This window comes from Scheffersomyces coipomensis, assembly GCF_036884675.1.
Source record: "Scheffersomyces coipomensis strain NRRL Y-17651 chromosome Unknown DFJ63scaffold_7, whole genome shotgun sequence".
NCBI lineage: Eukaryota > Fungi > Ascomycota > Pichiomycetes > Serinales > Debaryomycetaceae > Scheffersomyces > Scheffersomyces coipomensis.
In genome coordinates this window covers 780,412-794,378 of record NW_027042898.1, presented here as the reverse complement: position 1 = coordinate 794,378, position 13,967 = coordinate 780,412, and the positions used below count along the sequence as shown (strand labels likewise).

Below are 13,967 nucleotides of genomic sequence, written 5' to 3'. Positions count from 1 at the left end.
TATGATCCATATGTATATAAAGCAATGTATGAAGTAATATGATATGATGTATCGTAAGAGACCCCAGATCTGTATAGATCTCCATAAATTGAGTGTTCACACGACTTTTATTTAGGTCACTATACAACAGCGACCACACAAAAAAATAACTGAAGGTCGTTCGTTGGAAGTTAAACCAGCGTGGACAATATTTCGCAGGGGATCAGAAAAACAACTCAAACTGAAATGTTCAGTACTTATTTACAACCCACTTAAGAAACCAAAGCTTTACTCAATTGAATCATACTTCCTAGTACATCAATCAATCAATCAAAGGAAGACTATAGGAATTGAAGAGTAATTGGATTTCGACCCAATTGTGTTTGTTTTTGAATCTTATTCTATTCATATTTTTTTTATATTACATCGTTAATTGATAGAGATTAATAGGGGTACAATTTCAGAGAGATCCACATCAATCATGTCTGCTGATATTCCCATTGACTTTAGTGAGTTAACCCAGTTGACTCAATTAGGAATCTCTCCAGGTTCCTTAGATTTCAAATCAACCACTTTAGAATCTGATCACTATGTTTGTATTAGAGAATCCGGAGCAAATGGAAATACTGTTGCCATTGTCGATTTAAAGAATAATAATGAAATCACAAGAAAGACTATGGCTGCTGATAATGCCATCATGCATCCTGATCAATTTGTTATCTCATTAAGAGCTAATGGTACTACTTTACAAATCTTTAACTTAGGTTCTAAACAAAGATTAAAGGCTTTTACTCTTGATGAACCAGTTGTATTCTGGAAATGGTTGAATAATACCCATTTAGGTTTAGTTACTGGATCTGCCATCTATTATTGGAATGTATTCGATAATACTGCTGATGGTCCTATCAGATTATCAGAAAGACACCATTCTTTAAATAATGCTCAAATTATTAATTTTGTTGCAGAACCAGATTTAAACTGGTTTGCTATTAATGGTATTGCTCAAGAAGATGGACGTATAGCGGGTCATATTCAATTATATTCTAAGACTAGAAATGTATCCCAAGCAATTGAAGGTCATGTATCTAAATTTGCTTCAGTTAAATTAAGTGGTGCTGCTAGCCCAACTAAAGTTTTCTGTGTGGGTAATAAAAATGCTCAAGGTCAAGGTAATTTACATATAATTGAAATTGATCATGTCGATGGTAATCCTCAATTCCAAAAAAAAACCGTTGATATTTTCTTCCCTAATGATGCTGCCAATGATTTCCCAATCAGTTTACAAGCTTCTGATCAATATGGTATTATCTATGTTTTAACCAAATATGGTTTCATTCATTTATATGATATTGAAACTGGTGCTAATTTATTTGTCAACAGAATTACTGCTGAAAATGTTTTTACTGCCTCTTCATTCAATGATGGAAAGGGTTTAATTACCATTAATAAATCAGGTCAAGTTTTAAGTGTTGAAGTATCAAGAGAAAAAATTATTCCTTATGTTTTGGAAAAATTAGCCAATGTTCCTTTAGCATTAGCTTTATCTTCTCGTGGTGGTTTCCCAGGAGCTGAAAACTTATTCCAACAACAATTCCAAAACTTTTTAAATCAAGGTGATTATTCAAATGCAGCAAAGGTAGCAGCATCTTCTGAACAATTAAGAACCCAAGATACCATTAACAAGTTGAAACATATAACACCTCAACCGGGTCAAATTTCTCCAATCTTGGAATATTTCTCCATCTTATTAGATAGAGGAACCTTAAACAAATTTGAATCTATCGAATTAGCCAAACCAGTCTTACAACAAGACCGTAAACCACTTTTCGAAAAATGGTTAAAAGAAGAAAAATTAACTTCATCAGAAGAATTAGGTGACATTGTTAAATCTTATAGTGATACTGCTTTAGCTTTAGCTGTTTATATCAGAGCCAATGTTAACATTAAAGTTGTTTCTTGTTTAGCTGAATTAGGACAATTTGATAAAATCGTTCCTTACTGTGAAAAGGTTGGTTATTTCCCAGATTTCACCAACTTAATTCAAAACTTAGTCAGAGTTAACCCTGACAAAGCTAGTGAATTCGCTACTTCCTTATTAGCTAAGCCAGATAATAACTTAAATGTTGAAAACATTGCTGATTTATTCTTTTCCCAAAACTACATTCAACAAGGTACTGCTTTCTTATTGGATGCATTAAAGAATGATTCTCCAGCTGAAGGTCATTTACAAACTAAGGTTTTGGAAATTAATTTATTACATGCTCCACAAGTTGCTGATGCTATCTTAGGTAATAAAATGTTTAGTCATTATGATAAACCAACCATTGGTAAATTATGTGAAAAATCAGGTTTATTTCAAAGAGCTCTTGAACATTATGATGACTTGAAAGATATCAAAAGAGTTATTGTTCATACCAATGTTTTACCAAACGATTGGTTAGTTGCCTATTTCGGTCAATTAAATGTTCAACAATCTGTTGCTTGTATCAAGGAATTGTTAAGTAACAATGTTCAACAAAACTTACAAGTCATTATCCAAGTGGCTACTAAGTACTCTGACTTAATTGGTCCATTAGCTTTAATTAAGATTTTTGAAGATTATAAATGTGTTGAAGGTGAATATTACTATTTGTCTTCAATTGTCAACTTAACTCAAGAACCAGATGTTGTTTTCAAATATATTCAAGCTGCTGCTAAAATGAATCAAACTAAAGAAATCGAAAGAGTGGTTAGAGACAATAATGTTTATAACGGTGAAAAGGTTAAGAACTTCTTAAAAGAATTCAAATTGGATGATCAATTACCATTAATTATTGTTTGTGACAGATTTAACTTTGTTCATGATTTAATCTTATACTTATACAAGAATCAATATTTCAAGTTTATTGAAGTTTACGTTCAATCTGTTAACCCAGCCAACACTCCACAAGTTATTGCCGGTTTATTGGATGTTGATTGTGATGAAAATATTATCAAAAACTTGTTACTTTCTGTTCTTGGTAGAGTTCCAATCAAGGAATTGGTTGAAGAAGTTGAAAAGAGAAACAGACTTAAGATCTTACTACCATTCTTAGAAAAGACTTTAGAAGGTGGTTCAAACGATCAAGAAGTTTACAATACTTTAGCCAAGATTTACATTGATTCTAACAACTCTCCCGAGAAGTTCTTACAAGAAAATGATATCTATGATACTTTAGCTGTTGGTAAATACTGTGAAAAGAGAGATCCATACTTAGCATACATTGCCTATTCTAAAGGTGGTAATGATGATGAATTAATTAACATTACTAATGAAAATAAGATGTACAAGTATCAAGCTAGATATTTATTAGCCAAATCTGATTTCAACTTATGGAATAAAGTTTTAGCTGAAGATGATATTCACAGAAGACAATTGATCGACCAAGTTATTTCTACTGGTATTCCAGAATTAAATGACCCAGAACCAATCTCTATTACTGTTAGAGCATTCATGGAAAATGATTTACCACAAGAATTAATTGAATTATTGGAAAAGATTATCTTAGAACCATCTCCATTCAATGATAATACTTCTTTACAAGGTTTATTGATCTTAACTTCTATTAAAGCTGATCCATCCCGTGTTTCTCGTTACGTCGAAAGATTAGACAAATATGATCCTGAAGAAATTGCTCCATTATGTATTGACAATCAATTATACGAAGAAGCATTTGAAGTTTATGACAAGTTTGAATTAAGAACTGACGCTATGAAAGTTTTAGTTGATGATATCATGTCATTAGACAGAGGTGAACAATATGCTGAAAAATACGATACCTCAGAATTATGGTTCCAATTAGGTACTGCCCAATTAAATGGTTTACGTATTCCTGAAGCTATCTCTTCCTATGTTAAATCTAAGAATCCATCTAACTATGAACATGTTATTGAGATCGCCGAACATGCTGGTAAAGAAGAAGAATTAATTTCTTTCTTAGATATGGCCAGAGAATCATTAAGAGAACCTGTTATTGATGGTGCTTTAATCAATGCTTATGCTTCTCTTGACAGATTAAGTGATATTGAAAAGTTTGTTGGTGGTTCAAATGTTGCTGATTTAGAAACCATTGGTGATAAATTATTCGAAGCTAAGAATTATAAAGGTGCTAAGATCTTATATTCCAATGTTTCTAAATATTCTAAGCTTGCTACTACTTTAGTCTACTTGGAAGATTACCAAGGTGCTGTCGATTGTGCTAGAAAGGCTTCTAATATCAATGTCTGGAAACAAGTTAACAATGCTTGTATTGAAAACAAGGAATTCAGATTAGCTCAAATTTGTGGTTTGAACTTAATTATTGATGCCGAAGAATTACCAGAATTGGTTAGAACCTACGAATACAATGGTTACTTTACTGAATTAATCGCTCTTTTCGAAAGTGGTTTAGGTTTAGAAAGAGCTCATATGGGTATGTTTACTGAATTAGCCATCTTATATTCCAAATATTCTCCTGAGAAAGTAATGGAACATTTGAAATTATTCTGGTCAAGACTTAATATTCCAAAGGTTTTAACTGCTTGTGAACAAGCACATTTATATCCAGAATTAATTTTCCTTTACTGTCATTATGAAGAATGGGATAATGCTGCATTAACAATGATCCAAAGATCAGAAGTTGCTTTTGAACATACTTCATTTAAGGAAATCGTTGCCAAAGCTACCAATTTGGAAATCTACTATAAGGCCATTCAATTCTATTTAAATGAAAATCCATCCTTAATAGTTGATTTATTATCTGTCTTAACTCCTAAATTAGATTTACCAAGAGTTGTTAGAATATTTGTCAAGTCCGATAATTTGCCATTAATCAAACCATTCTTAATCTCCGTATTAGAAAAGAATAATTCAGTTGTTAACACTGCTTACCACGATTTATTAATTGAAGAAGAAGATTATAAATCATTAAGATCTTCTATTGAAAATGAATCTAATAACAGATTTAACAAATTAGATTTAGCTGAAAGATTAGAAAATCACGATCTTATTTTCTTTAGACAAATTTCTGCTACCTTATACTCTAAAGAAAAGAAGTATAACAAGGCTATTTCTATTTTAAAGAATGATAAACTTTGGGGTGATTTAATAAGAACCGTTGCTATTTCCAAATCTAGTAAGATTGCTCATGATCTTTTAGATTACTTTGTTGAAACCGGTAATCATGAATGTTTCGTGGCATTATTATATACTTCCTATGAATTTATTTCATATGATTACGTTCTTGAAGTTTCTTGGTTACATAACTTAGGTAATTTCATTAAACCATATGAAATCTCTATCGCTAGTGAAAACCAAAAGAGAATTAATGAAGTATACCAAGAGTTTAAAGACAGAAAGAATGCTGAAAAGGAAGATGAAGATAAACCATTAGGTCAACCATTAATGATTACCAATGGCCCAATTGGAATTAATGGACTTGGATATCAACCTACTGGTGCTGGATTTGGTAACTCGTTCTAATCGATACCAGTTTAAATCATGATTTGTAAAAATTACCATTTTAAAAATACTTTTTTTTCTCATTTAAAAATAAGGTTATTATAAACTACTTAAAAGTGCCTTTGATAAATTTTAGTTTTACGTTTTATATTTGTTTTATATTGTGTTTTCCTTTTCTAAAAAAAATGAAATTCATTTATGTTATATATTCATATTAATTGTTGTTGTATAAGATGTTCGAATAATCTTCTAAAGTTCTTAAACAAATCTTCAAACTTTGTATCTTTTAAAATACTCTGACATACTAGAATATCATTTCTAGTATCTGAATCAACATCGGTCAAGTCTACTTGAATGAATTCAACAGCTTCGTCAGTACAACTTAGCTCTATTACGTGTGTCTTTTTTGTTAAGCTCATTCTATTGATGATGAATAGCTTTATTCTTTGACATTGTAAATCCTTATCGATTTTAAGAATTATAGGCTTTGATGACTTGACTCCAAAATGCCCCAAATTAAACGAACTCAATTTGGCTATCTTATCCGCTTTATATTGAAGCTTGGCAAGTTGACGACGAATTGCAAAAGCAAATCTTCGAGGACCATCCTCTAAATCTTTCAAAAGTTTTTGTAGTTCTTCTAATTGGAGAAATTGTGGTAATGTATGTCTGTGTAATGACCATGATTCTTCTAGTTCTTGAGCCTTATTTTCACTTTTAACCTTTTTCAAGATAGCATAATGTGGAGTGACGAACTTAGAAGAGGATGCTGAATAGATATCAAACCGGAGACCCAACCAATTATCTGAATTGCCTAATACGTGATTGTTCAAGGGGAACGTAGTTACCCCAGCCATTCTAAGTATATTCTCATATAAAATATTCTCCTTTACTTCCAGATTGTCAATAGGTTCTCTACTTGACAGTAAACCATTCTTAGGTTTAACAATTCTTGATTCGACAACATCTTGACTAAAAAACTTTGAAATTGAAGGATCGAAATGATCATGTCTTATTATAGCAGGAATATCAGTATCATACTTTGGATCTTCTTTTGATTGTTTCGTCTTAGTGTTATCCAATTCATACTTCTTGAGTTCAGCTAAAAGAAAAGATTCTTCTGACTTCAATTGCTTGATTTCAGCTTCTAGAGAGATAATATCATTATCTATATCCCTTAGCTCGTCTTCTACTTCACCTACTATCATCGTGCAATTGTTGTTGATAGTGCTGATATATATAGTAAAATCAATTGTTTACAAAAGAAAAAACGTAAACATAAACATCAAAAAAAAAATTAAAAAAAATCAAATGATAATTATCAAAAGTTACAATTAATCGTTACTGGACTTAATTGTGTCAATCATACGAAGATGCTGAAGAGCTTCGCTAATATATACTGGTCCCCAGATATCATCAGTGGAATTAATAGTTTGGGAAACCAATCTCGTGAATCAATTCATCAATTACATGATTTAAGGAAATTGGTATTCAGTTACATCAATTACTTCTATGCCAACAGTGAACATTTATACAAGCTAGGGATAGACTTGAATTCTACAGAAAATAGTTTTGTGTCTAGAGATGATGCCAAGAAGCAGGTTAATCGTAAAGCATCGAGTTCAATCAGATCTCCAACTGAATCGGCTAATGATAAACATGAAGAACAGGATATAACTGTGGAGTACGCGTATAAGACGTATATTAATGATTTGATGACAGAATCAACGCTTTTAACAAATCAAGCTAGTGTGATCGAAAGGGAGGTAATGGAGAATATAAATTCATTCATCAAGTATCACGAATCTAATGTACGGATGTCCATATCGGATCTCAAACGTTTGTATGAAGATTATACTAATACATATCATAAAGTCTTAAAGCTAAAGAATAGTTATGAAGAATTCATACGATCAAAGGAATTGGAACATGAATCTATAGTGGAGAAAACGGCCAATATCAGTATTAGTTCTGACTCTGAAGCTAATGAATCAAGTGCATCAATAATCCAAGAAACTGTGGTACCTTCTCCAACATCAGATTTTATCTTTCCTATTCATATTGGTTCTAAAGAAATTAATGAAATAGAAGAACTCCGGACACTCTTAACGGAAATGCATTCAACGGTTCCAACTATTAAACGAAAGATCGCTATACCGGGTTCAAAAAATGATATTTTCAGTAGTGATTCTTTGACAGACTATATAAGGAAAAAGAATATATTAGGTAAAGTTCCTACCCGTTCATCAATTGAAAAGTTTGGTCAGTCCTTATTGGATCAGAAATTCGTCATAGGAAGTGGATTCTGGGGTTCAAAAACTTTCAAGAGTGAAGGAATATGGTTAGAATGGTCTCCATTGACAGAATATATTATTTCTTATGATTCTAACGAAGAAACAACAACAACATTGGCTGCTAGTGAATCAAGAACTTCAAAGTCAGCCATTGAAGAATCATCAACTGCATTTATGAACAATATGGTTAGCAATACTTCCAAGCTTTTTAAAACTGTCAAGTCTACTATGAAGCGTGGAGAACAATATGAAAGTCTTGAGGAGATAGAAGAGCTTTATGAATCTGCATATCTTGAATTACAAGCACTTAAATTTAACTTAGATAAGGAAATTCTTGCCAAATCGCAAGCATTAGAAACATTTGAAAAATTAAGAATCGATTTGGTATATCTGAGTTTAACCAAATTACTGACAATTATATACAATTTTTCATTAAGTTCAACCACTAGATTACATGGATTTGCAGTTAACTTCACTGAAAACATTAATCAAAAAGAGAACCCTCCTAAAGATCTAGATAATTTGATAAACAAATTCAGTAGTGGGATTTTCTATGCTAGTAATTTAGTTCCAGAGTCATTACAGAAAAGTTCTTCTAGTGTACTTCAACCTAATAGCAACTTCCAAAGCATCAAATTAAAATTCAACTTGTATATAGATATCCCATTACAAGTTCTTCTATATCAATCTGCTGATAATGATGATTCATCTAGTTTATTAAGTATGAGGTCAATTCCATTATTTCTTCATGACTTAATAAAACTCATAGAAAGCAAGGACGATAAAGTGACCTTACAGGCTGCGTGGAGTAAACCGTTAAATCATCAAGAATATTGGAGTATCAAAGAGAATGCAATTAAGTTCATAAATCAATACTCAGACAAATGGGATGGCAAGGTGACCAAAGAATCCGATATTCATGCAAGTTTAATCCACGATCTTATTGAGAGTCTTCAAGGTATATCTGTCGATCATTTAGTAAATTTTGCTAAATTATGGTTACTTGAAGTGTCCGATTCAATCATTCCTTGCCTGGTGTATGATTCCTTATGTGGATTATATAAATCATCTTCTACTGATAAGAGAAAGGATGAATTAGTTAAAGTATTGGGATTCTTATCCAGAAGTAATTTGGCATCATTAATATTACTTCTTGAACATATTGTTACTGCTTTTGATTTGGCCAGCATACCTAATTACGAACTTTCAGATAATTTCGAATCCTTAGAAAGTAACGATGATCTCAAAACAGTCGACTCTGTTTCGAGTTTATTAAACTCAATGGATGAAATAGGTTCAATTCCGTTCGTGCATTTAATCTTAAGGCCATCTCCATCAAAATCTGCTGGTGGTGTTAAACCAGATATGAGTATATATGGGTCTATCCTCCGTGATTTATTGGTTTTAGATACTAGAGGAAAGCTTTTTGAAACACTTGTTGATAAAGAGAAGGTTTACAATCAAAAGAGACAAGCGGAACTCGCCCAACCTATTCCTAAAATTGAAATACTTGCACCTGCTATAACTGAAACCCCTCTGACTCCGGTCAAAGTTCAGAGATTGAGTAATGGAAATATGGTTCCTCTTAGTCCTATTCCTTTGAAAGCTGAATTATTCTCTCCCAGACCATTTAGAACTGGTAACACACCAAATCCTTCTCCTAGAGGATCTCCTATACATAAAAAGAGAGATTCATTAAATGTTTTAGATACCATAACCTGATAATTTACACTTTTATTAATTTAAATAATACTATGTACAAAGTTTTTAAAACTTCCGTTCTATAATTTTACGAATACGATCTTCATTAGACACCCTTGTCATTGTAACTTTCTCTGCTTTATTTAATTGTTTCATACTGAATCTCAAAAGAATTAATAATCCAATAACTGAAATAAGACAAATTAATTCAAATCCACCATCTGATTCTTCAATGAAATTTTCTAAATTCATACCGTATAACGCACTAACATATAATGCTATACCTAACGATAATAAACCAATTGAAAATTTCAAACCTAACAACATCATTTCATTCCTATTTGAATCCAAGATAATATTGATGATTTCTTCAGTAGTTCTGATTTGAGATCGTAAATTGCCTACGGTTTGAACTATTTCATCACTGGTTTTATAATATGATTCAAGAAGTAATTCAACTTCTTCATGATTATTTCCTTCTCTTTCTAATCCTTTATGGCTATCGGACAAATATAAGGAGTTCAATTCATCATCTTGCTCTAATAAATCATCAATTAAATCTCTAATCAATACAGCCTTTTGATTGAATTGAGCTAACTTTTTGGATTGGATTAACAAATATCTTAATTTAACTCTTTCGATAGAATCTTCTAATCCTTGTAAGATATTTTGAAGAACTGTTTTATGAACTTTCATCTCGGTAGTTAAATTGGACATGACATGCACTAGAATCGTTTCTAAAGCTCTTAACTCATATGGTAAACTTTCACTATCTTTAGCTTTTAATCTATCTCTAAGATCATTTAAAAAGATACTATGAGAATGTGACTTGTTTAACCTTGAACCACCAGTGGAACTCCTGACATTATCAAACACCACCACAGTATCATGCTTTATAAGGGCTCTGATATGTAATAAATTCAATAATATACTATCTGCCCGAGTTACGATTGATGGCACAATCTCGATATTTATATTGGTAGTATTATTATTCGTATTTTGATGTCTAGTGATCTTTCTGAAATCTCGAGCTGCCAAATTATAAACTTTCATGAATTCCAGCTTCTTCATATCCTTACCGTACAGTATCATTTCACCATCTCCATTGAAGATAGTACATCTTATAACTTCTGCATCACCTAGTTTGGTTGACATTAAAAGCTTTGAATGAAATATATCATTCTGATTGTGCAAAACAGATGACTTTGACCAGAATCTTTTGACTATATTGGTTTTAGGTATCATTAATCCACCCTGCCGTATTGCTATACGTGGTATCATCATTATATTACTTATCTTGATCATCTTATTGCTACTGATACCCCATGACAATCATAATTCAAATTTGAGATTTAAATTTTTTTTTAATTTTGTAATTTGCGGCTCAAAAATCATAAACAGTTTTTTGTTTACATTTTTTTCAGGTTTGTTATGGTTCCAAAAATAACTATCAACTAACGATAAACAACAGACCTTATATAATTGTACCAACACAGACAATGCTAGGTCGAATAACATCTGCTGATGAGTTGGAAGTATGTGAAGAAGTAGGGAGAGGTGCATTTGGAGTGGTGTATCGTGGAGTGGTGAAAGAGACTAATAAACAGGTTGCAATCAAACAAATTGATCTTGAAAGTGATCAAACTGATTTATTTGAAATCAATAAAGAGATTCAAATCATTTCGGAATGTCAATTATCTCAGATAACTCAATACTTGGGATGTTTTGTGAAACGATATCAACTTTGGATCATAATGGAGTTTGTGGATGGAGGATCATTATTTGAAATGTTAAGACCTGGTCCTATAAAAGACGAAACGGTGGTACTGATTATCATTAAGGAAATGTTAATTGCATTAGATTATCTTCATAATCAAGGGAAAATCCATCGAGATTTAAAATCCCAGAATGTTTTATTAAGTAAACAAGGAGAAATCAAATTAACTGATTTTGGAGTGTCGGCTCAATTATCATCCAGTTTCTCCAGGAGAAACACTACCGTGGGGACTCCATATTGGATGGCGCCTGAAGTTATATTAAATAATAGTGGAGGTCATAGTTTTAAGGCTGATATTTGGTCACTTGGTTGTTGTGCATATGAAGTATATAATGGTAAACCTCCTTTACAAAATAAATTCCCTCCTATGAAAGCATTACAAAGAATATCAAGTTGTTATAGAAATAATGATTTTATTGATATGATTGGATTATCTGAATTGGGAATATCAAGTTTGTTTAATGATTTCTTAACCAAATGTTTCATAGTTGATCCTCGTGATCGATATTCAGCTAGTAAATTATTAAATCATAAATTCATTACTCAATATGATAAATTGACGGATAAAGCCAAGAAAGTTAAGAAATTAATCACTAATAAACAATTAAACGATTTAGAAAACCATGTGGTGAAAAATCATAACTTTTATGTTCCTACTGAAATCGTCAGGAATCAACAGAAATGGAATGGACAAGATGAAAATGATAATAGGATTGAATTTGATATTAGTCTGATTGAATATGATCGTGATTCATTATCATCTCCGCCACTTGAGTCTCCAAGTTCGTCAAAAAAATCAATGACACCTGAATCACCCATCGAGAAGTCAACTAAACCGAAAGATTCCGATCCAAAGCAAGATGTGTTGATAAAGATATTAAAACCAGAATTCAATAAAGTATTAAATAAATCATTCCATAAGTTAGAGACCAGAAATAATCTTTCCACCAAAGAATATGATCAAATCGTGAATTTGAATGAAGTTATATTAAATTTAGTATCGTTTAATGCTAATTACAATGATGATAATAAGAAGATTTTAGTATTTCAGTATTTGAAGTATATGTTAAAGGAACTTGGTAAAGAAAGTGAACCAGAAAGTGCTAAACTGATACTTCAAAAGTTGATATTACCATCATCATTTTCCAAAGCATCATCAATAAATCAAAAAGATGAACATGGGGAAGCATCTAGTAATTACAATTCTTTAAAGGTGAGTAAATTTGATGAGATTGAAAAGAGTTTATTTGAAGCTTGGGTTAATAAGACAAGAGAGAAATGGGCATAGACAATACAGCTCTTCTATTTATAGTTTAATGAACATTTAATGAAGTTTATCAAATACGTAATATTTTTGCAGTAAAAATCATATATGCGAGTAACCCAAAATGGATCTGTCTCCCATTTTTTTTGTTTTGATTATTTTTTTCTGGAGACGTGAATAATTTTGATACTTAACGATAGAAGATAACTTATAACCAACGTTAACATACTACAAATGGTTGTTCCTATATCTATGAGTAATGGGCAATATAATGGATCAGGACAAAATGAGTATTTAAAGGATTTATACCATTTAAACCATAAAATCTCCATCAATGTATCAGTTAATTCTATAAAGATATCACCCAATGGGAAAACCTTTGCTTGTGCATTATCTGATTCAACCATAAGGATATATGACTTAGTGAGTGGAGAAGAGATTGTGATACTAAAGGGTCATACCAAGGGGATATCAGATCTTGAATATTCACCTATCAATTCCGATATCATAGCATCATGTTCTGATGATTTAACCATTAGGATTTGGTCAATCAAGAAAAAGACATGTCTTAAAATCTTAAAGAAACATACCTATCATATAACGACTATAAAATTCACCTCAAAGGGTAATATCTTAATCAGTGGATCGGCCGATGAGACTATTACGATTTGGGATATCACCACTGGAAGAACTTTAAAGACCTTGGCTGCTCATTCTGATCCTGTACTGTCTATAAGTTTAACTCCTGATAATTCGATTATAGTAAGTTCATCATATGATGGATTAATGAGATTATTTGATTTGGAAACAGGTCAATGTTTGAAAACTTTAACTTATAATAGTACTAGTCATGGTACAGCCACTGCTTCTACAAATGATGTTTTAAATTTCCCGATATCAAATGTTGAAATCTCACCTAATGGGAAATATATCCTTAGTTCAAGTTTAGATGGATTGATTCGATTATGGGATTATATGGATAATAAAGTTATCAAGACATATATTGGTATAGATGGTAAACCTATAAGTGAGAAATATAATTGTGGAACGAGATTTATTACCAAGACTATGACTCCAATGATTGTATCAGGATCAGAATCTTTAGGATTACTTATCTGGGATATACAAAGTAAGAAGGTCGTATATCAATACCAAGATGAAGCTGAAACTGATGGCGATTCTCAAAATCCAGTGTTTGAAGTAGATGTATCTGAACAAGGTAAATACTTGGTATCATGTAGTAAAAATGGTATAATTAACGTTCATGAATTGAATCCAAAATATGTCAAAACCACTCCAGAGAAAATATATCGTGATGATACTCCATTCACTCCCTTATCCTGAATCAATCAGTTGTATATATATCATACCTCTGATTATGTATTTATAGAATGTATTATATTTAATATTAGTAACAACAAGATCCAATTTTGGCTGTAAATATTTATATGCAGTACGGAGTCCACAATCAGTTTTCAAAAGGGGAAAACAAAA

General features: G+C 31.6%; 6 protein-coding genes across 6 annotated transcripts; 4 read left to right on the top strand and 2 right to left on the bottom strand. All coding sequences in view use genetic code 12, as the record gives it.

Moving 5' to 3' along the window:
- Positions 1–49: 49 nt before the first annotated feature.
- On the top strand, positions 50–5,652 carry CHC1 (clathrin heavy chain). Its single transcript, XM_064907273.1, has one exon. It carries the CDS (start codon positions 461–463, stop codon positions 5,456–5,458), a length of 4,998 nt encoding a protein of 1,665 aa, XP_064760187.1. The 5' UTR covers positions 50–460; the 3' UTR covers positions 5,459–5,652.
- CTF5 (Ctf5p) lies at positions 5,647–6,645 on the bottom strand (the record flags this gene model as incomplete). The annotated part of the gene is made up of 1 exon (XM_064907544.1): positions 5,647–6,645. The coding sequence occupies one exon, from the start codon at positions 6,643–6,645 to the stop codon at positions 5,647–5,649; it is 999 nt and encodes a 332-aa protein (XP_064760186.1).
- A 165-nt stretch (positions 6,646–6,810) lies between these two features.
- DFJ63DRAFT_290149 (uncharacterized protein) lies at positions 6,811–9,453 on the top strand (the record flags this gene model as incomplete). The annotated part of the gene is made up of 1 exon (XM_064905286.1): positions 6,811–9,453. One exon carries the CDS (start codon positions 6,811–6,813, stop codon positions 9,451–9,453), a length of 2,643 nt encoding a protein of 880 aa, XP_064760185.1.
- Positions 9,454–9,498: 45 nt separating this feature from the next.
- On the bottom strand, positions 9,499–10,587 carry DFJ63DRAFT_289873 (uncharacterized protein; the record flags this gene model as incomplete). Its single annotated transcript, XM_064905268.1, has 1 exon — positions 9,499–10,587. The coding sequence occupies one exon, from the start codon at positions 10,585–10,587 to the stop codon at positions 9,499–9,501; it is 1,089 nt and encodes a 362-aa protein (XP_064760184.1).
- A 247-nt stretch (positions 10,588–10,834) lies between these two features.
- On the top strand, positions 10,835–12,546 carry DFJ63DRAFT_241992 (uncharacterized protein). Its single transcript, XM_064904329.1, has one exon. It carries the CDS (start codon positions 10,932–10,934, stop codon positions 12,495–12,497), a length of 1,566 nt encoding a protein of 521 aa, XP_064760183.1. The 5' UTR covers positions 10,835–10,931; the 3' UTR covers positions 12,498–12,546.
- A 179-nt stretch (positions 12,547–12,725) lies between these two features.
- On the top strand, positions 12,726–13,817 carry SWD3 (Swd3p; the record flags this gene model as incomplete). The annotated part of the gene is made up of 1 exon (XM_064908571.1): positions 12,726–13,817. The coding sequence occupies one exon, from the start codon at positions 12,726–12,728 to the stop codon at positions 13,815–13,817; it is 1,092 nt and encodes a 363-aa protein (XP_064760182.1).
- Between the last annotated feature and the right edge of the window lie 150 nt (positions 13,818–13,967).